Source organism: Melanotaenia boesemani, chromosome 12, assembly GCF_017639745.1.
Source record: "Melanotaenia boesemani isolate fMelBoe1 chromosome 12, fMelBoe1.pri, whole genome shotgun sequence".
NCBI classification, from domain to species: Eukaryota; Metazoa; Chordata; class Actinopteri; order Atheriniformes; family Melanotaeniidae; genus Melanotaenia; species Melanotaenia boesemani.
In genome coordinates this window covers 35,808,141-35,835,367 of record NC_055693.1, presented here as the reverse complement: position 1 = coordinate 35,835,367, position 27,227 = coordinate 35,808,141, and the positions used below count along the sequence as shown (strand labels likewise).

At 42.8% G+C, this 27,227-nt stretch overlaps 1 protein-coding gene across 1 annotated transcript; it reads right to left on the bottom strand.

The window, feature by feature from the left end:
* Positions 1–430: 430 nt before the first annotated feature.
* marco (macrophage receptor with collagenous structure) lies at positions 431–25,538 on the bottom strand. The gene is made up of 11 exons (XM_042002596.1): positions 25,418–25,538; positions 18,443–18,541; positions 18,179–18,333; positions 17,159–17,276; positions 16,954–16,989; positions 15,573–15,644; positions 8,903–8,947; positions 8,702–8,764; positions 8,349–8,384; positions 3,215–3,379; positions 431–802 (listed from the first exon to the last, which is right to left on the bottom strand). The coding sequence occupies exons 1-11, from the start codon at positions 25,515–25,517 to the stop codon at positions 672–674; spliced, it is 1,020 nt and encodes a 339-aa protein (XP_041858530.1). The 5' UTR covers positions 25,518–25,538; the 3' UTR covers positions 431–671.
* Between the last annotated feature and the right edge of the window lie 1,689 nt (positions 25,539–27,227).

The following is a 27,227-nucleotide window of genomic DNA, read 5'->3' as shown; positions in this document are numbered from 1 at the left end:
ATGTGTGTATTCTCCATCCTGCTTCGTAAGTGTGTGCTGCATCCTGCTTCATGTGTGTGTGCTGCATCATGAATCATGTGTGTGTGCTGCATCCTGCATCATGTGTGTGTTCTGCATCCTGCATCATGCGTGTGTTCTCCATCCTGCTTCGTGAGTGTGTGCTGCATCCTGCTTCATGTGTGTGTGCTGCATCCTGCATCATGTGTGTGTGCTGCATCATGCATCATGTGTGTGTGCTGCAACCTGCATCATGTGTATGTGTTGCATCCTGCTTCATGTGTGTGTGCTGCATCCTGCATCATGTGTGTGTGCTGCAACCTGCATCATGTGTGTGTGCTGCATCATGCATCATGTGTGTGTGCTGCAACCTGCATCATGTGTATGTGCTGCATCCTGCTTCATGTGTGTGTGCTGCATCATGCATCATGTGTGTGTGCTGCATCCTGCATCATGTGTATGTGCTGCATCCTGCATCATGTGTGTGTTCTGCATCCTGCTTCATGTGTGTGTGCTGCATCATGCATCATGTATGTGTGCTGCATCCTGCATCATGTGTATGTGTGTGTATGGATAAATTCACATGTGTGTTCATGTTTAGTCAAATATCGAGTATGTGTTCATGAAACTAAATTGTAGAACAGTTAAAGTCCAGGTTTTGCTCCATCATCTATCTAGATGCACTGCACCCCGGCGTCCTCATCGTGATGGCAGTTGTGAACACCAATTTCATTGTGAGGACAGTCAAAGACGTCAGACTCTGCTCCTGTACATTTCAGCTCGTCCAGCCATATCGGACCAGTTCCTACAGGAGGAAAGACAGCACATATGTAAAGATGAAATAAAAAAGTACCAACACAGACAAACAGATACCAGCAAATCGGCAGATGGTAAATGGTCTGTACTTATATAGAACTTTATCCAAAGAGCTTTACATATACATCACATTCACCCATTCACACACCCATTCACACACTGATGGTGGAAGCTGCCATGCAAGGCACCATGTGATGAAAATATGAGCTGATCGTGAATCTGATGGAAAAAGTTGGAACAGGAGCAACAAAAGGCTGGAAAAGTACCTGGTACAAACCAGAAACACCTGGAGGAGCATTTGACAACTAACCAGGTTACCTGGCAACAGGTCGGTAACATGACTGGTATAAAAGGAGCATTTCAGAGAGGCAGAGTCTCTCAGATGGAAAGATGGACAGAGCTTCACCAATCTGAGACAAACTGGATCTAAAACTGGAACAATTTCAGAAAAATGTTCCTCAGACTTTGAAGATCCTCCATCTACAGTGTAGAATATCATCAGAAGATTCAGAGAATCAGGAGGAATCTCTGTGTGCATGGGACAAGGCTGGATGCTGGTGATCTTCTGCATTAAAAGCAGACATGATTCTCTACTGGAAACCACTGCATGGACTCAGGAAGACGTCCAGAAACCACTGTCTGTGGACACAGTTCACCCTGAAACCCAAAAATACAGGTTAAAGCTCCATCATGCAGAGAAGAAGCCAGATGTGAACAGGATCCAGAAGCAGCTTCTTCCATCTTCTCTGGACCAAAGCTCATTTAAAATGGTCTGAGGCAAAGTGGAAACCTGGATGAAGATGTGAACTAGTTTGTGGAAAGCATGGACGGCATGTCCTGCAGACTAAAGAGGAGAGGGAGCATCCAGCTTGTTATCATTGGACAGGTGAAAAGCTGCATCTCTGATGGGATGGGGCTGCATTAGTGCCTATGGCGTGGGCAGCTTCCACATCTGTGAAGCTCCATCAATGCTGAAAAGTACATGGAGGCTTTAGAGCAACATCTGCTCCCATCCAGACAACGTCTCTTTCAGGGAAGGCCTTGCAGATTTCAGCAAGACGATGCTGAACCACATCCTGCATCCATCACAGCAGCATGGCTTCACAGGAGAAGAGTCCGGCTGCTGAACTGGCCTGCCTGCTGTCCAGACCTTTCACCAGTACACAACATCTGGAGCTTCATGGAAGCAGAAATCCAGCAACCAAGGTCCAGGACTGTAGAGCAGCTAGAATCCTGCATCAGACCAGAATGGGACAACATCCCTCTCCTAAAACTCCAGCAACTGGTCTCCTCACTTAACTGCAATAAATTCAGGGAAATTGTTGCTTAGGACCCTCAAGCTACAAAGAACTGTGAATTAGATTATAAAAATCTTTAGGAGAGAGGTTTAGTGCAATAAAGAAGACTTCGTGATGTCCACCAAGAAACCAGGATCTTCTCTATGTGAGGAGTTAGCTTGAAATGAGGTTTTCAGCTAAGAAGAACTACACACCTGGCAGCAAGATGAAGACTTCTTCAGGTGAGTAGCTTAGATGGTTGTTGGTAAAGATAATATGCAGTTTATGTTCAAATGAGCTAAATAAAGTAAAAATATCCATTGAATGTGAAAACATTTATCAGACAGGAGGAATCAACATAGATGAGAACATGTAAGAAAAACATTGAAAGCAACATACAGAGACAGAAGATGATGAGTTGGGACGATGCAGCAAATGAAGTGTCTTATTCTCAATATTTCATAATAAGAATTATTAAAATGACATAGATGAGGATTATACTGGGTTGCAGCTTAAGCAGACTGCAGTTTGCTAAGAGTAACGAGTTTTAGACTCCATGTATAGACAGGCTGATGTAAGGCAGCTCAGGTTTTTACCATATGAGGTTCTTAGGGTCTTAGAGACTGGACTCCAGCACCCCAACCTCTTATATGTAAACATATGTGTCTCCACAGGATTGGCTTATTCAGGACTAAAGAATGTTTTTGTTTGGTAGGTATATAAGGATGCCTCATACATGTGTCACACAGTGGGTTCATAATGTCCAGAAACCTCACAGATTATTTCTGCAGAAATATCTTTAAGATGTCACTTCTTGTAATAAACCATCATTTATTATACATCAAGCTGCTGTCCGGAGCTCTTCTTTTACCTGAAAGTATTTTTACCACACCACTAGCTTAAAGTAATTCACTACAAAACAGCATGATCCAGAGGAGAAGATCTTCATAGGATGAAGTCATCACATCAGAAACCACTATGAAGACAGCAAAGACACCAAAAGGAGGAACGATAGCACGGCACAGAGAAAAGAAGCTGTCGACCATACCTAACTTCATCACACAAACTACAAACTATTTTTCACATCACCTGCTTCCACAAAATGAACAACACAGGTTTCTTACCTGGGGAGGCGGTGAATGTGGACACGATGGATTTAAAGCCCAGCATCTTACAGATCACCTTGCCGTCCAAAGTGCCAAAGTTGTCATCACAAATGGTTCCCCAGAGATTGTTGTGGAAAACCTCCACTCGTCCTCGGTATTTCCCAGGAACAAGACGAACATTCACTGTGGAGAACAGTGTTTCAGATGACGAGGTTTACATCCAGCTGCTTGGGAACAATAATCCAAAATATTCTAACAAGCCAAACCAAATGAAGCGTTCTGTTGGGTTTCTGCATCATCACGTGATGCCTGTGGAGGAACAGCGATTAGTCTTCACAGACAACCATAAAATGGTGTGTGTGAAGACGAACGTGATCTGCAGCATACAGAAGGATGTTGCAGTCATGGAGTTCCTCATGGTTCTGGCCTTGGACCAATGCTTTTCATGTTGTACATGCTTCCATTACGTAATATTAACACTTCCATTTCTATGCAGATGACTCCTGGCTGAATGTAATTGTTGTAAAATGGTCACTGTTAAACCACTAAGCATAAAAAGTGGGATATTAAAACACTATTTGGTAAAAAAGGTAATTTATTTTGACCCATAATAGTACCAGCACGAGAAAGAAAGATACATCATAATTAACTTCTTTACAAAAGAAAACCTGTGGAAGTGAATGTGCTGTGATTTAATGATCTATGGTCGACTACTTTGGTCTTGAAGTAAAACAAAACAGTGATGCATTAGAACAATAATGTGTCTAAAATTCTGTTTAACTCCGCTAACAGTCCTCCATTTCTCTCTTTACAGGTCAAATATTTGTTTATTGACACTTTTTATGTCTGTATTTATGTTCTGTGTGACTCAGAAAATGAGGAGGAAGTACAATCTGCCTGAATACTGTATAAGCTTTAGTGAGCGCAGCTTCACTTAAAAGTTATTTCACCATAATTTTTTATTTATTTATTTTTTTGCTGCATCACATGGAACAGGTAGCCCTGCAGTAGACATAACTGCACCCTTTAGGCCAAACGTGGTCCCATATTTGACTTTGACCTATAGCGTTGACACCATCTGGGTGTGGCTGCTGAAACTCAGCCACATCTCCACCACAACACGCATGCTGTAACCCACGTCCATCCTGGCCCCTTACATTTGCACCACAGGTTGCTTGCCAGTGCCATAACTGAGCCAGAAGTGCTAGGAGTAGCCTGGATTTGGCCCAGATGCGTCTGCTATGTGGATGCGGTCAGTGTTATGTTCAACACTCAGTGACGATGTGTTTCATGGTGAATCACTTTGATCTGTTGTTATATTTTCAGTATGGTGGAATGCTAACAGCTGGTACTTTGCAGGGCATCAGTCTGGTCATTATAACTGTAAAATGAACATGTGCAGCTTGTTATAATCCAGTTTGTTGCCCACACTGAAGGCACAGTATCCACACAGCATCTGTATTTAGCAGCTAGTAAAAAGTTGTAATTTAGCCATTTTTCTTTCTTATTTGTACTGTTACATATACTTCTCCATGAAGCTGATCAAACCAATCAGACTGTTAGATTACAAAGACGTCTTGAAGACATGAAGACCTGGATGACTGAATTTTCTGAGGTTGCTGTCTTTGGACCTGAGGACCTCAGGAAGACTGTGTAGCTATGAAACTACTCTGGATGGTTTTACCTTGGCTTCCAGTACTACAGTGAGGAAACATGGAGTTATTCTGGACCAGGATCTGTCCTTGGACTCACATACAAAACAGGTTTCTAGGACCACCTTCTTCCAGCTACGTAAAATTTCCAGAATGAAGAGCATCCTGTCTCAGAGAAAAACTAGTCCATGCAGACAAATACTTTATTGGTCCTGAAAGAAATTTTGAAACCAGCTCTCAGTCTTGCTTCAGGAAGCAGAACCTCCAGTTATCAGACCCTCTCTGTGGAACCGGATCCCAGTCTGGCTTCAGGTATCAGACTCCCTCTCTACCTTCAGATCATCTTCAACTTTCCTTCTTCATAAATCTTCTAGCAGGTCTGTCTTGGTGACCCTGATCCATCCTCTAGTCCTGCTGCTAGAGGCTGAGGCTACTGGGGCATGTCCCATGATGCACTGGGCTCCTCTCTTTACTCTCCATGTAGAAACATCTGACGTTGTTCATTCATTTGTGTTTCTCTTCTTCTTTCTCAGCAGGAATCCCTGGATCAGAGTTCTGCTGCTGGTTCACCCTTTTTCCTGTCCTCTCCACCCCCAACCAGTCCAGGAAGATGGCCGTCCTTCCTGGTTCTGGTGGAGGTTTTCCTTCCTGGTTCTGGTTCTGATGGAGGTTTTGCTTCCTGGTTCTGGTCCTGATGGAGGGTTCTCTTCCTGGTTCTGGTCCTGTGTCTGGACATGCCTTTGTTGTAAATCTAATTGTCACTTACTCATTGTTGCTGAATCTCCTTTTTCTCCTTTGGCACCAGGTGGTCCAGGGGGACCCATGGAGCAAATTTTGATAGTAAATAAAAGTATTTTACTGTAAACATGTATTTGGACTATTCATAACAAACATTTGGGTCCCTTTAGAAAACAACCACAACAAATTTAAAACAGTTCAAATTTAGGTCCAATGGGCCTAAAACTAAGTTAAACTGATTTCTGATATTTCAAATTCTGATATAGTGAACGTGTGAACTGAAGCAATCCAAGTTGTCCAAGAGAGGGTTCTGTTGTAGTCTGAGGTGCTGGAAAAGCAACAGTCCAGAGTCTCGTTTAAACTGAATTAATCACTTACTCCATGAAGGATGAAGCAACAGTGGCATGCAGAGAAGGAAACACGTGGAAACCTGCATTTGTCCAGGAGACATGAGCCAATGATGGAGAATGGCAGCGGCCATGTTGGGAAGCACTGCAGCTTTTGACAGCTGGGACGTGAAGAATGCTGTGAATTTCCCCACCATTCCTGAAGTGAAAGAAGGACTCACAGCCTGATAGGAAATCTGTTCAGTCCAGCTAAATCTGGAGATGAGACGTTTAATGAGCTTGTGATGCACCTCAGTCCTAGATGTCCAACGGATCTGTGGGATCAGAGGTGGCTGCATGCAGCAAGAACTGTTGTCAGAGCAGATTTGACTTTCAACATGACACTTCAGCTGAACCTCTGCAACAGTCTTTGAATCTGTTGACATGACTCAGCCAGGCTGTGCCGAAACAGCTGAAACTAGAGCCGGATCCAATTCCAAGGATTGAAGATTAGTTTTGCAGTCTGTCAGGGGGACAGAAATCCTCTCAACTCAATCTGAGTCAAGGAAATAAAGAAGTAACATAACAGAGACAGGGACTTGAGTTACTCTTAAGTCGCATTTCAGACTTGAGTCCTCGAATCCTATTAATTTCCTCAGAGATAACTATGACATAACGTCGCCCAAACACAGACGCCGGCGCAGACAATAATAACAATGGCTGCTCCGGCGAGCACACCTGCTGCTGCGCCATCTTTCATTATAACGTTTGGGTACAAATAAAAGAGCAGCAAACTGCAACGTCTGTGGCATAAAAATCCAGGACTCTGGATCCACCTTCATCGCTAATGTTAGCATCTAAGCTAGCAACTAGCCCAGAACCACAGCGGCATAAACAGCAGCTTGTTGTAATGTTAATCAGGTCGGCTCCACTGGATGCATTCAGAAGAAGAAGAATAAGACGTTTACTGAACACAGTTTTTATAAACTGCTAGTTTACCATGGTAACATTAAACTGGGACCAGTAGACCCACTGGAAACAGTTGGTTCTATTAGAGAAACAGGTTGCAGCTTTAGTAATGTTAGAAATATTTATTGGACTAGGGCGTTTTGGATCTAAACCAATTAAAATGTTGTGAAAAATCTTTTTCATTCATTTCTAAAATGTTTAATGTTCATATTTTCTGTGTTCATCTGAGATTAAATCTTTTCAAACATTTTAAAATTTCGATTAAGATCCTTCTGATGCGCTAGTGTGAAGGTTTCTGTTCATCCTCTGCACATTTAGAAAAGAAAACGCTAGAAACTGGAGAAAAGTTTTCTGTCGGTCCAGATGGATTGTGGTACAAATAAAAATATTTATTAACTGAATAAATTTGCATGTTCTTCTTCAGATTTTCTGAGTTCGGCAGAGGAAATGGTCCAGAGGAGAGGGACAGACCAGTGATGTTACTAAATGCTGCAGATGGGTTTTAATTCCAGGGTATTAAAATGTCCTCAGCAGACCAGACTGCAGATCCCTCATTATAACTACATGTGATCTGAAAGCCTCTGACACATAATTTACTTCCAAAGTGACATCACCCAGCTTCTCCCAGCAGATTACAGAGGGCTGTCCTCATGTGTCATGTGGAAGATGTCCTTTAACAGAGAAGGACGACCAGGAACATCTTCAGACACCTGGAGAGCTGATGAAGACAGCCCTGAGATGGTCCTCGTGAAGAACGTCCAGAAGAGAGGGCTGGAGGTCTCTGATGTCAGACTAGCGACTGCAGACCAAGCTGGACGGATGAGGACCATGTGTCACTGGAAGTTACACATCCCACCATCAAGATAAACCCTGGAGTCAGATTCATGTGGGTCCTTTTGCACCACTAATGGGGAAAAATGTATTTGTGCTGCTGAATGTTTATTCCAAACGAATGGATGTTTATCCAGCGAACAGCTGGGACAACAGACTGCAAGAACTGTTTCTGATAGATAATACACTGTTTTTTAAGCACAGAGCTTCAAGATTCCCTTAAAGAAGATCAGGAACCATCATGTAACATCTACAGGTCACCATATCTGCAGCAGAGAGGAGTCCAGAGTTAAAAGAATGATGAAAAAGCTCAAAGACAGCCACAGTAGGCAGGGGGTGTGGACCTACAGAGTGACCACAACAGTTCCGTCTCCAGCTGAAAACTGGATTTAATGCAACTCCAGCGTACAGCAGGTGGATCTCAGGATCCCTGGACTCTGTGACTGGACCAGAATCGTGTAAGGTGGAGGAAGCTGAAGTACATCAGCTGCAAAGGATAATGATGAAGATGCTGCATTCAAAAGCAAGAGGATGGAGAATCCAGCAGCTTGTGAAGCTGTGAGCGACCAGGAGCCGGAGAGACAGCGAGGAGACGGTGAAGTTATTTCAGCTCTCGTGTCGGGTCACTAAACTCACCTGGACGTCCATCTGAACCTCTGGGTCCGGTGGGACCTGGTAACAAGACAGGAAATTTTTGAGTTATTGTTGCTGTTCTTGTCTGTCTAATTTTATTTTAACTCCTTTAATGAAATAATAAATGTACAGCACAAAGAAAAACAGCTTAATAATGTACTCCAAATTTCTTATAAAATCTCTTAAGGTGACACTGATGATCAGTTGATGATCAGCTGATCATCATATCAATGAATCCATGTCTGACTCAGAGCTCATTCATTACCTTTGCTGGTATTATTCTGTATGGGAACAAAGTAAAACACTGGTCTGCTATACAGTGATTCATGTATGGATCCAGCTGACATGCTGCTGACCTGCAGGTCCTGGTGGACCAACACTTCCAGGATCTCCTTTTTCTCCAGGAATTCCAGGATTTCCTGCACAACAAGTCAACAACACATCATGTCCCTGACACACTGAGACATTGCTACGTCAGCTACAAGCAACAATATCATTTAAGTACTTAAAGTATCCAATCATCTGTCTTCACCAACAACATGTAAAACTTTGGGTACCTTTTGGGCCGATGACCCCAGTGTTGCCTTTCTCTCCCTTAAGACCTGGAGTCATGAAACAAGGCAACAGGAGGATGTAAAACAGGAAAACAAGGACACTTTTCATGATTAGATAACATTAAAAAGTACATGCAGAGATACATCTGCACTGTCAGAAAATATTAGTACAATTCTGCCCCCTAGGGTACAATCTGGACGTCAAGATAACTACCTGTACCCATCTGAGGGCCTGAAGGCACCTTTACGTTCTCCAGTGGTAAATGGTTTGTATTTATACTGTTTCTGCCAAATGTTTAGGGTAAAACATCAGGAGATGGTCTGCGCCGGGGCAACAAAAGAAAGAAAAGGTTGAGAAGCTTTCACACTTCTCATGGCAGATTTCAGTAAATATCTTTATAGTTTTACAGTTTGGAGGAAATGAAATAAGCTTTATATGTATTTAGATTTGTACATTTCAGGTTCTTTTTTCAACAATTTACCAAAAGCTTAATTAGACCTTTAACTTGTTTACATGATCCTATCAGACTAATGCTAAAGCCAGTAACAAGGTCGGTGGTTTGAGCCCAGGTTTACCCACCCCGACATGTCAAAGTGTCCCTGGGTGAGATACTGAACGTCACATTGTCTCTGATGTGTTTATTGGCGTGTGAGTGTGTGTGACAGAGAAAAAACATTATTTTCCTTTTTGGATGTGATGGGACATGGTTTCTACTTTTAAATGAGAACATAGTCCGTCCTAAAGGCAGAGACCGGCAGACATGTTCCAGAGAACAGTGGACACATCCCAGAGACCGGCGGACACGTCCCAGAGACCAGCGGACACATCCAGAGAAGAGTGGACACATCCCAGAGACCGGCGGACACATTCCAGAGACTAGCAGACACGTCCCAGAGAAGAGTGGACACATCCCAGAGACCGGTGGACACATCCCAGAGACTAGGAGACACGTCCCAGAGAAGAGTGGACATGTCCCAGAGAAGAGCGGACACATCCCAGAGACAGGCGGACAAGTCCGAGAACCAAGTGGGCACGTCCCAGAGACTGGCAGACAAGTCCCAGAGAAGAATGGATACGTCCCACAGACCGGCGGACATGTCCCAAAGACCAGCAGACAGGTTCCAGAGACAAGTGGACACGTCCCAGAGAAGGATAGATACGTCCCAGAGACTGAGAGACACGTCCCAGAGACCAGGGGACATGCCCCAAAAACCAGCAGACAGGTCCCAGAGACCAGCAGACAGGTCCCAGAGACAAGTGGACACGTCCCAGAGGCCAGTGGACACGTCCCAGACACCTGTGGACATGTCCCAGAGACCAGCAGACACGTCCCAGAGACCGGCGGACATGTCCCAGAGGCCAGTGGAGACATCCTAGAGACCAGCAGACACGTCCCAGAAACCTGCAGACAAGTCCCAGAGAAGAGCGGACATGTCTCAGAGACTAGTGGACATGTGCAGGAACTTCCCCAGTTGATGAGCTTCTGTCTTAGCATGGGTTGGGTTTCACACTGGAACACACATGACATCCAGTTTGTTGGCATATTTTATTCTAGTAACAAATAAATAAACTTCCTCATATTTTTACTCTTTTTGCTGAAACCAGGTGTATTAAATGAATGAATCCAGTATATTCAGACATCTGTCTTCATTTTATAAAACCCAGAATATAAATTTATCAGAAATTAATCCAGATGATTTCACAGTATGATGGTGAAGCCGACAGTTTGTAGTTCTTTCTTCATTGGCTGCACAGTCAGACGTCCCCTTAAACTGCTACGTGAGCAGCTCGAGTTGGGTTACCATGCTTGTGAAAGCTCCATGGCAAATTCACAGGTTAAGATGAAGCCGTGGTTTCCAGCCCGCGTTGGCTCTTTTGCTAATATCAGGCTCGGTTTTTCATGCAAAGTTTAGTGGTCCTTATGTTGTCAAAGTGACACAGAATTTCTACACCTAAGGGGCAACAGAAATCTTGCATTTGTCACATTAATATGCGAAAGTTGTATGATGTCAGTTCTGGTGCAGAAAAAAAGCGCTTCCAGAAGTGAGTTTGTTCTTGTTATCCTGCCAGTGATAACTTGATGAGACAAGATGCGGATGTTCTGGGAGCCCGTCTGGATGTTCTAGCTGACTTGGAAAATAAACCGTCCTTTCTTCCCGCTCCCCCAGCAGCTGTCAGAGTTCACAAACGTTAAACCAGCAGCGGTCAGAGTCCACAAACGTTAAACCAGCAGCGGTCAGAGTCCACAAACGTTAAACCAGCAACGGTCAGGGTCCACAAACGTTAAACCAGCAGCGGTCAGGGTCCACAAACGTTAAACCAGCAGCGGTCAGAGTTCACAAACGTTAAACCAGCAGCGGTCAGAGTCCACAAATTTTAAACCAGCAGCGGTCAGAATCCACAAACGTTAAACCAGCACCGGTCAGAGTCCATAAACGTTAAACCAGCAGCGGTCAGAGTCCACATACGTTAAACCAGCAGCGGTCAGAGTCCACAAACGTTAAACCAGCAGCGGTCAGAGTCCACATACGTTAAACCAGCAGCGGTCAGAGTCCACAAACGTTAAACCAGGAGCGGTCAGAGTCCACAAACGTTAAACCAGCAGCGGTCAGGGTCCACAAACGTTAAACCAGCAGCGGTCAGAGTCCACAAATTTTAAACCAGCAGCAGTCAGAGTCCACAAACGTTAAACCAGCAGCGGTCAGGGTCCACAAACGTTAAACCAGCAACGGTCAGGGTCCACAAACGTTAAACCAGCAGCGGTCAGGGTCCACAAACGTTAAACCAGCAACAGTCAGGGTCCACAAACGTTAAACCAGCAGAGGTCAAGGTCCACAAACGTTAAACCAGTAGCGGTCAGGGTCCACAAACGTTAAACCAGCAACGGTCAGGGTCCACAAACGTTAAACCAGCAGCGGTCAGGGTCCACAGACGTTAAACCAGCAGCGGTCAGAGTCCACAGACGTTAAACCAGCAGCGGTCAGAGTTCACAAACGTTAAACCAGCAGCGGTCAGGGTCCACAAACGTTAAACCAGCAACGGTCAGAGTCCACAAACGTTAAACCAGCAGCGGTCAGGGTCCACAAACGTTAAACCAGCAGCGGTCAGGGTCCACAAACGTTAAACCAGCAGCGGTCAGAGTCCACAGACGTTAAACCAGCAGCGGTCAGGGTCCACAAACGTTAAACCAGCAGCGGTCAGGGTCCACAAACGTTAAACCAGCAGCGGTCAGGATCCACAAACGTTAAACCAGCAGCGGTCAGAGTCCACAAACGTTAAACCAGCAGCGGTCAGGGTCCACAAACGTTAAACCAGCAGCGGTCAGAGTCCACAAACGTTAAACCAGCAACGGTCAGAGTCCACAAACGTTAAACCAGCAACGGTCAGAGTCCACAAACGTTAAACCAGCAGCGGTCAGAATCCACAAACGTTAAACCAGCAGCGGTCAGGGTCCACAAACCTTAAACCAGCAGCGGTGAGAGTTCACAAACGTTAAACCAGCAGCGGTCAGGGTCCACAAGCGTTAAACCAGCAGCGGTCAGGGTCCACAAACGTTAAACCAGCAGCGGTGAGAGTTCACAAACGTTAAACCAGCAGCGGTCAGGGTCCACAAGCGTTAAACCAGCAGCGGTCAGGGTCCACAAACGTTAAACCAGCAGCGGTCAGAGTCCACAAATTTTAAACCAGCAGCGGTCAGAGTTCACAAACGTTAAACCAGCAGCGGTCAGGGTCCACAAACGTTAAACCAACAGCGGTCAGAGTCCACAAACGTTAAACCAGCAGCGGTCAGAGTTCACAAATGTTAAACCAGCAGCGGTCAGAGTCCACAAACGTTAAACCAGCAGCGGTCAGAGTCCACAAACGTTAAACCAGCAGCGGTCAGAGTCCACAAACGTTAAACCAGCAGCGGTCAGGGTCCACAAACGTTAAACCAACAGCGGTCAGAGTTCACAAACGTTAAACCAGCAGCGGTCAGGGTCCACAAACGTTAAACCAACAGCGGTCAGAGTTCACAAACGTTAAACCAGCAGCGGTCAGAGTCCACAAACGTTAAACCAGCAGCGGTCAGAGTTCACAAACGTTAAACCAGCAGCGGTCAGAGTCCACAAACGTTAAACCAGCAGCGGTCAGAGTCCACAAACGTTAAACCAGCAGCGGTCAGAGTCCACAAACGTTAAACCAGCAGCGGTCAGGGTCCACAAACATTAAACCAGCAGCGGTCAGAGTCCACAAACGTTAAACCAGCAGCGGTCAGAGTCCACAAACGTTAAACCAGCAGCGGTCAGGGTCCACAAACGTTAAACCAGCAGCGGTCAGGGTCCACAAACGTTAAACCAACAGCGGTCAGAGTCCACAAACGTTAAACCAGCAGCGGTCAGAGTCCACAGACTTTAAACAGGCAGCAGTCAGAGTCCACAAACGTTAAACCAGCAGCGGTCAGAGTTCATAAACGTTAAACCAGCAGCGGTCAGAGTCCACAAACGTTAAACCAGCAGCGGTCAGAGTTCATAAACGTTAAACCAGCAGCGGTCAGGGTCCACAAACGTTAAACCAGCAGCGGTCAGAGTCCACAAACGTTAAATCTCGGTCCTTCAAACGCCACTATGAACATGCCAGTGTCTTTATGAAATGTCACGATAAGCATTTAATTTTAAATCAGTTGTGGTCTGTCTTTCTGTCTTGGTTACCTTACTTACATACTTGATACAGAGTGAATGATGGATAACATTATAAAAACCATTTAGGATAGACTTGCTTGATACACATTTAATGATCAGAGTGAATGGTGGATAATATTTCTGTAATAAAAACAATGTAGGAAACTATATGTGGACTTTGTCTGAAATAAAATGTTGCATCATCCTCTGGACACACACCAGCTGTAAGAGCTGCACCCGCCCTCTGAAATGTGTTTGTGTTATGTAACATAACGTTAACCAATAATCTCCCTTCCCTCCACTGATCAGGTCTAATACCGACCGACCGAGCTGCAGGTTGAGTGTCAGAGCCGGTTACCTTGGCAACGAGCCACAACGAATTAGTCCACTCAGCCGCTTCTTGTGAAATACTTAACGATTTTAACGGTGGAAAACAACATTAACGCATTAATAATTTATCTAATTTTTATTTCTTTCATAAGTGACCATGGTATAAGCGAGATAATGCCTTTCGAGGTCTCCATTATCATAAATTAATGGACGACGTGGAGGCGTGAACTGTCGGGCATTATCCCTTATATGAATGCTACCTGTGTGAACTATTTTCAGAAAATACAAGATTCAATACTGTTTTACTGGCAACATTCAGCTTTAAAATAAAAGCAGGCAGTACTGATTTACAAGCATTATGTAACCCTGTAAGTCACCTAAAATCCTGGCTAAAGTCAAACTTTATTAACCTGAATGAAAGTAAGAAATCTACCTAACTCAACTCAACTTTATTCATAGAGCACTTTAACACAACAAAGAGCTGAACGCAGCATAGAAGCAAAAATTTAAAAGCAAAGTGCAAAGGACAAACAGAAACAAAAGTAGTAAAACAATAAAAGATTCTCATGCTAGATCGAAGGTCAGATCATAAAAATGGGCCTTTGGGTGGGTTTTACAAATGGACCGTGATGGCGTGTCTCTAACCTGTAGCGGCAGAGTTCCTCCATCTAGGAGCAGCAACTGCAAAGGCTCGATCCCCTCTGAGCCTCCACTGAGACCTCAGTACCGCTAAAGGAGCTGATCAGCTGATCTGAGGCGCCGGGTTGGTGAATATGCAGAGGTACAGCAGGGCCAGACCATTTAAGGATGTTAAAACAAATAAAACAATCCTAAAATGAAGTCTAACAGGCAGCCACTGAAGCTAAAATAGGCGCTAAAAATGCTAAAAGAATCTAATCCACTCGAAGGTGAAACCATACACTGGTTCTGAGGTGTAATCTTCCATAGCTCTTTTAGGATGAAGAAATAGGTCAGTGCAGTTGTAAAGGCCAGCTTTTTCCAGCTTAGAGTTATAAAAACAGTGAACCCATACCAAACGTTGTTCATGCTTTTATTACATCTCAGCTGTATCAATCATCTTAGTGTCATATATCATGTGTAGCATTTACAAACGGCTCTAAATGCTTCAGCTCATCCTTCACTGGTGTGATGAAGCGCGCTGGTCTCTGACTTTCACATTTTAAATAGATTGCATCCATATCCTGTTAGAGCTCTAAGGTCAACCAGGTTCTCTGAGGTCGTCCATGATCCAGATTAAAACTCTGCTTTACTTGTGTCTGCTCATCATCTGTGGGTCAGTCTGCCCATCCAGACTGTACGACTGTTCAAGTCACAGCTTCCGTTTCATCTCAACTCCCGTGGAGTCTGACGTCTACTTTTATCATGTGTTTTACTGTGTTTTTATCTCATTTTACTGGTATTTGTTGTTTTTATTGTTTTAGATTTCATTACCTTGATGTCATTTGTCAGGTTGTACTGATTTAATTAGCTATGAAGCACTTTGGCCAACTTTGTTGGTCTTGAATGTGCTTTAGAGATGAACGTAACCTCTGAAGGTTCTTCTCAGAACGTGCTCTCACAACAAGAATCTGACTTGATGTTTCTGTTTCTTCACGCACAAAACAGAAACCAAAGCAGGAACATGTCAGACTTCTAGGAAACTGGAATGGAGCTAAAACCTTACCTGGAACCCCAGGAATCCCTGAGTCGCCCTTTTCACCTGGTGGGCCTTGTCTCCCAGGTGGACCCTGAGGACCTGCAGTGGTGGACACATACACACACACACACACAGAAAGGTGACCATGATGAGCTTTTCCACATCCACGCAAGCCGTGAGATCTTTTAAAGGTGGCGTCCCAGATAGCAGCATGTCAGCAACATTTCTGATGATGAGCAGATAATAAAGGAGGAAGAGAAACTCAAATATTTCCTAGCGAAACAACTTTTGGAGTATTTTTTATTCAGGAGCTACAAGAGTTCATGCCACTGATCATGAAGTGAAACCAGAGCTTGAGAATTTCTGAGTCATAGAGAGAAAAGTTCTCTCATCAAGGACATTGCAGAGAACCAACCAGGTAGTAAGTGTTGGATTTATGTAGAACAGAAATGTTTAAACAGGAGAAGGGATGCACCCATACGATATTGGTATTGATATTGATGATATTTCTAGATTGGGTATTGGTGACAATGGGGCTGATCTATAGGTGAAGATCTACTTAGTGTAATTCTATGCTGTGCGCTTTGAGTGCCGTCATGCGCTAACGACGTGCAATGTGGAGGCTTGGGTTTGTTTTCAAAGTGCGAAAGGATCCGCCATCAGGAGCCTTTTTACAGTCCGTCAGCAGATCCAAATCTGATAGACAGCGTCTATCGACCGTCTGACTTCATGGTCAGACAAGAACTTCGTGAGTCATATAAAAGCAGCATAGCCACGTTGGAGGAGTTCGCCTACGTGACGACTGTAAGGATGAAAGATCTTGCGCTATTTGCATTTGTCGCTGCAGATGCGATCAATGCTGAGGAGATCCCCGTTTTTCTTCAGGATGATGTAACTGTGCAGCGGGAGTTTAATTCCTTTAATAACGGTTCAATGTCACTGCTTAACTGTGTGTTTAAGCATGCCAGCCTTGTCTGGGGGGATCCTGTGGCGTTCCCAGGCCAGACGAGAGATGTTCAGCATGTCCTGAATCTTCCTCCTCCTGGTGGGACGTGCCCGGAACACCTCACCAGAGAGGCGTCCAGGAGGCATCCTGACAAGATGCCCGAGCCACCTCATCTGGCTCCTCTCGATGTGGAGGAGCAGCGGATCACCGAGCTTCTCACCCTATCTCTAAGGGAGAGCCCAGCCACCCGCGCAGCATTAGATAAAGAAGACACAGTGGACACAGAAAACGATGAAGATGAAAATTAAATAAAATGAAGAAGAAAAACTAAAAATGAGGGCGAAGACAAAAGTACAGAAGGTCAAAGAATGAGATGAAGATGTAGCAGAAGAGATAAAGATGAGGACGAAGAAATAAATGACGAAGAAGAAGGATGGTTCTAACTACTCAAGCTTGACTCACCTATCGGGCCACTCTGTCCTGGTGCACCTGGTGGTCCTGAGGAAAAATAGATTTAAAACCTGGTCCTGTTACGACTTAGTTATGTTATTATCTGGGTCTGTTCTGACATGTAAACACCTGCATACACACACACACACACACACACACACACACACACACACACACACACACACACACACACACACACACACACACACACCTGTACCTGTCTTGATGCTGATGGTTTCCAGTTTGCTCTCCAGGTTGAGGTTACTGGTGTTGAGCAGGCTAAGCTCAGCCTTCATCCTGCCCAGCTCACCATCTGCACTGCAGAGGTTTTTCACCTGTTGTCATGGCAACCAGAAGAATATTGTAGATTGATGTAGATAAAATGAATATTTCATTTCTTTTATGAATGTCTGCAGTAATGAATTAAAACAGCAGACCCGTCACTGTATCCGACATGAGTCGCCTGACTCTGTGTTCCACAGCTAAACGTGTTTAAACTGAACGTAGGAGAAAAGTTTGCACTGTCAGAAAGATTTACATTAATGTTTAACATTCGAAGGATCCCGATTCTACGAAAACGTGTCCCTATTAAACAGTCATCAGTCAGTGCTGGATAATTTAGTTTTGTTATGCTCATCAGTTTTATCACATGGATGGAAAAGATGCTGAATCAGCTGATTCAGCTGAATCAGCTGATTCAGTGATGGGCGTGTCCCACCATGACAGTTCCTCTTTTGTAACAAATTTCATTGTCATTGCACCTGAAAATGCAACAAATATAAAAACTATAAAACAAGACACCAACAAACAGAAATAAATACAGTGTTACGCAATAAGTTAAAAAGTGTCCCTGAACGTTCAGAGTTCTGACAGCCCATGGGCAGAAACTCTTCATGACTCTTTTTATTTTACTCTCAAAGTTCCTCCTACCAGAAGTCATGCAGAACAGCTGGTGGTTTGGATGGAAGTGGTCTTTCTTTGCTCTAGGAGCTTGTAACGTCATCCAAAGAGAGAAGTGAACAACCTTTTCTCTCGTGTTTCTCACCCTCTGTGCAGGCAGCATGCCACAGGAATGAGGCTGCTAGGAATAATAAAACTAGTGCAGTGCAAACCTCGGCAGAATCTAAACACCACACTTCCATCCAAAGCAGATCTTTCATTTATAATTTCAAGTACTCATCCATTTTCTATACTACTATCATTAACTACTGTAAACTATCAAATAAAGTAGCACAACCTGAGTCTGCAGCTCCCAGAGGTGGCTCTTCAAGGTCCTGGTTTCCTGGCTGTTGTTGTAGATGACCCCTGGAAGATTCCCATCTCCCCCAGAAATGGGGTTAGATGTTTGTCTGTCTGATGCGGGGTCAGCTGAGGAAGACTTCAACATCAAAACTATTTACAAAAGGAAAAAAAACACAATAATAGAAGGTTTTTCGTAGAATTTTACTGAAATGGTCTTGATTTTCTCTAAAATATCAGGGGTGATACAGGACAGCGGTACCTTTATAAACAAGAAAGCCGTTTAAAGCTGTCTGTAAGACGATGTAAATGATCAGCAAGTTAAAACACCACTGCCTTCTGGGTCGAGCCGGCTTCAGATCTGAAACAGAAATTTGAAGGAATGAGTCTAGAACAGCAGAATCTGAATTATCCTGCAGGTACCGGCTGTGAGGAACTGGTGATCATCACAGGGCCAGTACTTCTGTGGTCCTACAGGAAACATGAAACATGGCTACCACCTGCTGGTCATAACTGTCTCCTTCATGTCCTCCATCACCAGAGTCACATCTGAGTTCAGAAATCTGACATTTACATAAAGACTAATCTTTCATTTCTACAGCAGCTTTTAATCTTCTCCACATCGATCTAAAGTGTGTGGCTGGACTGATGAATCGGCTTCTAACAGCCTGGATCAGGGGAGTCAAATACACAGCGGGCCAAAATGAAAAGTTGGAACAAGCTGAGAGCTGGACTAGTTCCATGTCTTTTTAAAATGACCTTATTGTACACATTGAACCTGGAACTAAAAGAGCCTGTAAGTTATTGCCTATAAAATAACATTAATCATAAAATAATATTTAAAAAATCTTTTTCAAGTCTGTTGCATTAATTTCTTATGGCTCTATATGCATTTTTCCAGAGTAATTTACCCTGTCAAAATAATACCCCGTAAAAAAAACCCTATAAAAATAATACCCGATAAAAACAATGCCCGTAAAAATAATGCCCTGTAAATATAATACCGTAAAAATAATACCCTGTAAATATAATACCCTGTAAAAATAATACCCGTAAATATAATACCCTGTAAGAATAATACCCCGTAAATATAATACCCTGTAAGAATAATACCCCGTAAATATAATACCCTGTAAAAATAATACCCGTAAATATAATACCCTGTAAAAATAATACCCCATAAAAACAATGCCCGTAAAAATAATACCCTGTAAATATAATACCCGTAAATATAATACCCTGTAAGAATAATACCCCGTAAATATAATACCCTATAAAAATAATACCCCATAAAAACAATGCCCGTAAAAATAATACCCTTAAAAATAATACCCTGTAAAAATAATACCCATAAATATAATACACCGTAAATATAATACCCTGTAAGAATAATACCCCGTAAATATAATACCCTGTAAGAATAATACCCCGTAAATATAATACCCTGTAAAAATAATGCCCGTAAATATAATACCCTGTAAAAATAATACCCCATAAAAACAATGCCCGTAAAAATAATACCCTGTAAATATAATACCCGTAAATATAATACCCTGTAAGAATAATACCCCGTAAATATAATACCCTATAAAAATAATACCCTTAAAAATAATACCCTGTAAAAATAATACCCATAAATATAATACCCCGTAAATATAATACCCTGTAAAAATAATACCCTGTAAAAATAATACCCCATAAATATAATACCCCGTAAATATAATACCCTGTAAAAATAATACCCTGTAAAAATAATACCCCGTCAAAATAATACCCTGTAACTCAACTCAACATTATTTATAAAGCCCTTGAAAACAACCACAGCTGAAACAAAGTGCTGTACATAAATGGACAAAGCAACACATAAAGTACAAAAATCCACCAGGAAATAAATAATATCATAAAATATAATAAAATAATTGTTCATTGTTTTTAAAACAGTTTTAAAACAATAAGCAATTTTAAAAGAATAAACAAATTATAAACATATAAAACCAATAAATAAAACAAACCACATACACTAAACAGGAACAGTCTCAGACTGGGCTGGAAGCCAAAGAATAAAAATGAGTTTTAAGATGAGTTTTAAAAATAGACAATGAAGACGCTTGTCTAATGTGGAGAGGGAGCTCATTCCACAGTTTTGGAGCAGCGACTGAAAAAGCTCGATCCCCCCTGAGCTTCCGTTTGGACCTCGGTACGTCCAGGAGCAGCAGGTCAGCTGACCAGAGGCACCGAGCAGGAGCGTAGGGGTGGAGTAGCTCAGAGAGGTAAGGAGGCGCCAGACCATTTAAAGATTTAAAAACAAATAAAAGAGTCTTAAAATGAACTCTGTAGTGTCCTGGCAGCCAGTGAAGGGGGGCCAGGATGGGGTTATGTGCTCCCTCTTATGTACTTGGCGTGCAGCTGCATTTTGCACTAGCTGAAGACGTGCAAGGGAGGACTGGCTAACCCCAAAATAAAGAGCATTACAATAATCCAGCCGAGATGTAATGAAGGCATGGATTACTGTTTCAAAGTGTTGTTTATTAAGAAAAGATTTGACCTTAGCAAGCTGCCTGATGTGGAAAAAGCTGGACTTCACTACAGAGCTGATTTGACTATCCAGTTTAAAATCGCTGTCCATCTTAAAACCCAAGTCTTTAAAAAACCTGCCAAAGGACCCAAATCAATGGAGCAGGGTTCACAAAAGCCACTGAGACCAAACACCATCACTTCAGTTTTTTCCTCATTATGGAATAAAAAGTTTAGGGCCAACCAGGCTTTTATGTCTTTGAGACATGCCAGAAGAGGTGCAAGGGAGAAGGCGTTTTTCTTTTTAAGGGGCATATATATCTGACTGTGTTCAGCATAAAAGTGATAAGAGATGCCATGCCTTCTCAGGATTGAGCCCAGGGGCAGTAAATACAAAGAGAAGAGCAGAGGCCCTAAAATCGACCCCTGGGGAATCCCATAAGGAAGTGGAGCAGAGCTGGATTCAAAGTTTCCAGAGGTCACACTCATGCTTCTGTCAGAGAGATAAGACTTGAACCACTCCAATGCAGTACCACCAATGCCCACTAGGTGGCATAACCGAGTCACTAAAGTGTTGTGGTCCACAGTGTCAAAAGCTGCTGTTAAATCTAATAAAATAAGAATAATATGTTCACCAGAGTCATTTGCTAAGAGGATGTCGTTGAACACTCTTAACAAAACTGACTCGGTGCTGTGCAGAGTTTTAAAACCAGACTGGAACACCTCCAGGACATCATGATCATCTAAAAACAGCTTGAGTTGAGTGTGGACAACTTTTTCTAAGATTTTAGAAATAAAAGGCATCCTCGATATAGGTCTGAAATTGGCCAGCACGCTGCCATCAAGGCCAGGTTTTTTAAGTAAGGGCTGGACCACAGCATGTTTAAAACTCAATGGAACAACTCCAGATGACAAACTACTGTTAATAATGGCCAGAACTGCCTGTCCTAGACTAGGAAAACATTTTTTCAAGAAACCAGGAGGGACAACATCATGGGGAGAGCCTGATGGCTTCATATGGCCAATCAGATCTTCTAGGACTGAAAGAGATACCAGCTCAAACTCCTCAAGAGCTGCAGAACATCGAACAGAGACAGAGGGGTCAGATTCAGGAGTAGAGATGAGAGTCCTTGCAGTAGCAACCTTATCAATAAAAAAGTGGAGGAAGCTACTGCAAGTCTCAGAAGATGCCTCCAGGCTAACAGGCTGTGGGGCATTAAGAACATTGTCTATGGTTTTAAACAACACATGTGGGTTATGGCGATTAGACTCAATAAGGTTTGCTAGATATTTCCTTTTAGCCTCCTTAACAGTGTGCTGGTAACAGCGCCAACAGTCCTTAAGGATGAGGAAGAAAACCTGCAGCTTCTCCTTTTTCCACCTTCGCTCAGCTTTGCGGCACTCCCGCCTAGCTGCCCGAGTCTCATCATTAAGCCAGGGCTCAGATTTAACCCTGGGCTTCACAATTTTTATTGGAGCCACAGAGTCCAGTATAGTTCGGCAGGAGGAGTCGAACCAGGAGCTGAGCTGCTCTGTGTCGACAGAAGCAAGGAGATCACAGAGCTGGTTAAAAGCCACAGAGAACTGACCAGCAGTTAAAGAGTTAAAAAACCGGCGACGTTGAACAGGAGCTTTAAAATCAGCACAGGAGAAAGCAACCTCAAACACAACTGGCATATGATCAGAAATTGCGTCATCACAGATCTCCAAGTTAGACACAGATAAACCATGTGAGAGGACGAGGTCTAATGTGTGTCCATGTTCGTGTGTGGGACCAGACACACACTGCACCAGATTAAAAGAGTCAATAAGGTTTAAAAAGTCCTTCACCAGCGGCCTATCAGGACAACACACATGAATATTAAAATCCCCAAGAAAAAGTACACGGTCATATTTTAGCACAATTTCAGCCAGGAGATCAGAAAAGTCTTTCACAAAGTAACTATAATACCCGGTAAAAATAATACCCCATAAAAATAATATCCGTGAAAATAATACCCTGTAAAAATAATACTACTTCAAAATAATATCCTGTAACTATAACACCCTGTAAAAATAATACCAGTAAATATAATACTCTGTAAAAGTAATACCCCATAAAAATAATACCAGTAAAAATATTACCCTGTAAAAATAATACCCTAAAAAATTGTGCCCTGTAAAAATAATACTCCTTCAAAATAATACCCTGTAACTATAACGCCCTGTAAAAATAATACCCATAAAAATAATATCCGTAAAAATAATACCCTCTAAAAATACTCTGTAAAAATAATACCCTGTAAATATAATACTCTGTAAAAAATATTACCCCGTAAAAATAATAACTTGTAAAAACAATACCCTGTAAAAATAATACCCTGTAAAAATATTACCCGTACAGGTGCTTCGTTTCAAAGTGTCGTCTTACGTTACTTCTCAGTGTCCACACACCTGATTTACTGGGGCATGTGTCCCAGTATAAATCTTACAATTAATTTTCGACAAATAACATTTATCATACATTAATTCAGATAATTCAGATGGGATAAGATTTATAGTTCAACTTAAACGTGTAATAAAAAAGCATTAACTCCAAATAGAGGGTCCAGCTCAGGGGCGGATTCTGTCTCTGCACGTCACCGTGCACGAGCAGCAGGTGAACCACACACACCTATGCAGCTCTCTGTGTGTTGGGTGAGCGCACAGCGCAGTTTGAGCTCTCGTAACGCCACAAAAACAGTCAACTTTATATTAATTTTTATAAATAAAACCAAATTACCCCATACTAACTGAAACATATATGATTTCTATAGATGGATGTCAGGAAATTCTTCACCCGAAGCAGAGACAGGAAAGCAGCAAGGGAAGATGAGAAAGAGGGAGGTCAGACAGCGGTGAATCAGGTTCAGGTTGGATATTTAACATTTGCTATGGAGCGACCAGCATCTCGTTTAGGAACCATCAACAAATGACAGGCTTTCCATGAAACGGAAATTCTCATAAAGGACATAAAACAATATTTTCTAAAGAAAAGCAGATTTCTGACGTAAACAGAGAGAAATAACACTTATTTGTTGGTTTTCATACAGGATGCCACAGGTTTTAAATTGCTTCAAATTATAATTGAGATTTTATTCATTTCTTTAGAGAGAGAGTGAGAGAAAAAAATACAATTGCTTCTAAACCAGGTGACCCTGTCACTTCAGACCAAAGATGAATTGAAGCAGATGAGCATCCAAACAAGAAACAACTCTTCCTGATTTTCTTAAAGCTGAGTCACAGTCAATGATCGGCACGGGGCAGTGTGTGTGTGTGGGAGAAGGGGGGATATGTGGTAGGGTGCCTGTGCCCCAGTAGAGCTTTATGCCTAGCAACGCCCCTGCTCCACACAGAAGACAGCTTTGTCCTTTACATCTGCAAACATATTCTCTGTTTTCAAAGTCCACTTCACCTTGCCATGATTGACGCGCCAACGCGATGGCAGTGCATTGTGGGATTTGTAGTATCATGGTGGTGTGTGTGCTCTATCAGCAGGCCAGCTCTGACAATGATGATCATGCGGGCCAAAGATAATTCATTCATGGGCTGGATGTGGCCCACAGGCCTTGGGTTTGACACATGCGGCCTAGATGTTGCTACAATGTCCATGTACTGATCCATCCAGGACCACAGCAGTCCAAACCAGGTTACCAGGTCATCATCACCATCATCATCATTATCATCATCATCAATTTATTTATAAAGCTCTTTAACACTAGCCACAGCTGACCAATGTGCTGTATATCTAAGGTCAAATAAAAACATTAAAATTCATACAAAACAATGAATAAAATACAATAAAAGTAGTAAAATAGATCAAATGAAAGCCAAACAATAAAAACTACATTAAAATAAATTAAAACCAAAACCAAGTAAGTTCTTAAACTGAACTAATCAAGCCTTTTGAATTATCTGAACTAACTATAAACTAAAATAAAGAGATTTCAATTTTTTTTTTTTTTTTTTGGGGGGGGGGGGGGGGGGGGGGGTAAATAATGAAAAATAGAGACTTTCTGGAGCAAGTGGTAAATTATATTATAGAATTATATAAAGATTTTTCACATAAAATATATTATTACTTATTTTATGTTTATATCATATTTTTGTTATATATTAAATTCTGTCAAATGTACATATACATAGTCTGTTAAAGTGGTGCTGAAAGGTTCAGTATATATGATTGTACCAACAGAAACTTCCAAATAAAACTTGAACCAACTTGAATACACATAGGAACAGAAAAAAACAGGGAAATACACAACAATAATAACTTCTCTAGACCTGTAAGCCTTATCGGACTGGCTTCTGGCCTTTTTTGAGGCCTTAATTACCAGCTCGAGGTGGTGAGAAGTATGAAAATGAATACAGCACATGGAAAATAGAGACAGGAACCTAGCTGCGTGCTCAGACCTGCCCGCCATGGGCAAAGTTTCTCCTTAAATATGAAATAACCTGGTCAGCTGTTCATTACACATACAAACACAAAATCAGCTGTTCGTCTGAGAAGACGTGGACAGTTTTTCACGTGTCCCACCCAAAAACTCATCAGAAGCTAAGCTTCTGTTCAGGGAAGTAAATCAGACTGAATGCTGGGTGCAGAGAAGGTTCAGATCTAATCTGGATCATTTTTCATGTCACTTGGTAAATTTTATCAGGATTTCTGACTCTCTTCTGTCTTGTATTTGTTTTCCTCAGTACTCACCATTAGGCTCAGAGATATAGAGATCGTTCCTGCTGAGGGACATCTCGTACAGTGGGTTGAAGTGGGTGTGTGGCACCGTCCTATTCACAGATGTCTCCATGATGTCCACACTCCAAACTGTTCTCACTTCCTGTTTCTGCAGCTTTAAATTATCGGAAAATACAGTGCTTCCCCAGATTGCAACAGCACCTCCTCAAAGAACAAATCACATGGGTACAGCTTGAAATAGCAGAAGGAAATGTTTCTGATTTATAGCTGAGCTCAACAAAGTTCTGGAGCTTTTCCACTGGACACATCTGCAGTTTAACAGGATGATGAAGGAAGAACTGTGAGCAAAGAAACTGTTAACAGGGGCGGAAGTAGAGAAGGGTCAGGGGGGTAACTGGTCACCCCTGAAATCTAATTGGATAGCCCAGGTGACACCTGAGGTAATAGACAGGTCACTGAAGGACGAAAAAAAACATCTTTCGAGAACCTATTCTGATAGGGATCAAACTATCTTCAAAAAAGAAACTAATAGCACGACAGAAAATACATACTGTTTCCAGATCTGCATGGCTGACCATTATCACTACACCAGTACCACCAGTATCACTACACCACTACCACCAGTAGCACTGCGCAAGAACAACCAGAAGCACTATACGAGGACCACCAGTAGGACTACACCAGGACTATAAGTAGCACTACACAAGTACCACCAGTAGCACTACACCAGTACAACCAGTATCACTACACCAGTACCACCAGTATCACTACACCAGTACCACCAGAAGGACTACACCAGTACCAACAGTATCATTACACCATTACCACCAGTAGCACTACACCAGGGCCACCAGAAGCACTACACCAGGACTACCAGTATCACCACAAGAGTACCACCAGAAGGACTACACCAGTACTACCAGTAGAACTACACCACTACCATCAGTATCACTACACCAGGACTACCAGTAGCACTACACCAGTATCACTACACCATTACCACCAGTATCACTACACAAGTACTACCAGTAGCAGTACACCAGTATCAGCAGTAGCCCTATACCAGGACCACCAGAATCACTACACCAGGAGAACCAGTAGCACTACACCAGGAATACAAGTAGCACTGCACAACGGCCACCAGTAGCACTACACTAGGACCACCAGAAAGACTACACCAGGACCACCAGAAGCACTGCACCAGGACCACCAGAAGCAATACACCAGGACCACCAATATCACTACACCAGCACCACCAGAAGGACTACACAAATACCACCAGTAACACTACACCAGTACCACCAGTATCACTACACAAGTACTACAAGCAGCAGTACACCAGTACCTGCAGTAGCCCTATACCAGGACCACCAGAAACACTACACCCCAACCAACAGAAACACTACACCAGGACCACCAGAAGCCCTACACCAGGACCACCAGTATCACTACACCAGTACCACCAGTATCACTACACCAGTACCACCAGTAGCACTGCGCAAGGACAACCAGAAGCACTACACCAGGAGCACCGGTAGGACTACACCAGGACTATAAGTAGCACTACACCAGTACAACCAGTATCACTACACCAGTACCACAAGTATCACTACACCATTACCACCGGTATCACTACACAAGTACTACCAGTAGCAGTACACCAGTACCAGCAGTAGCCCTGTACCAGGACCACCAGAATCACTACACCAGGACCACCAATAGCACTACACCAGGACTACAAGAAACACTACACTAGAACCACCAGTATCACTACACCAGGACTACAATTAGCATGCACAACGACCACCTGTAGCACTACCCC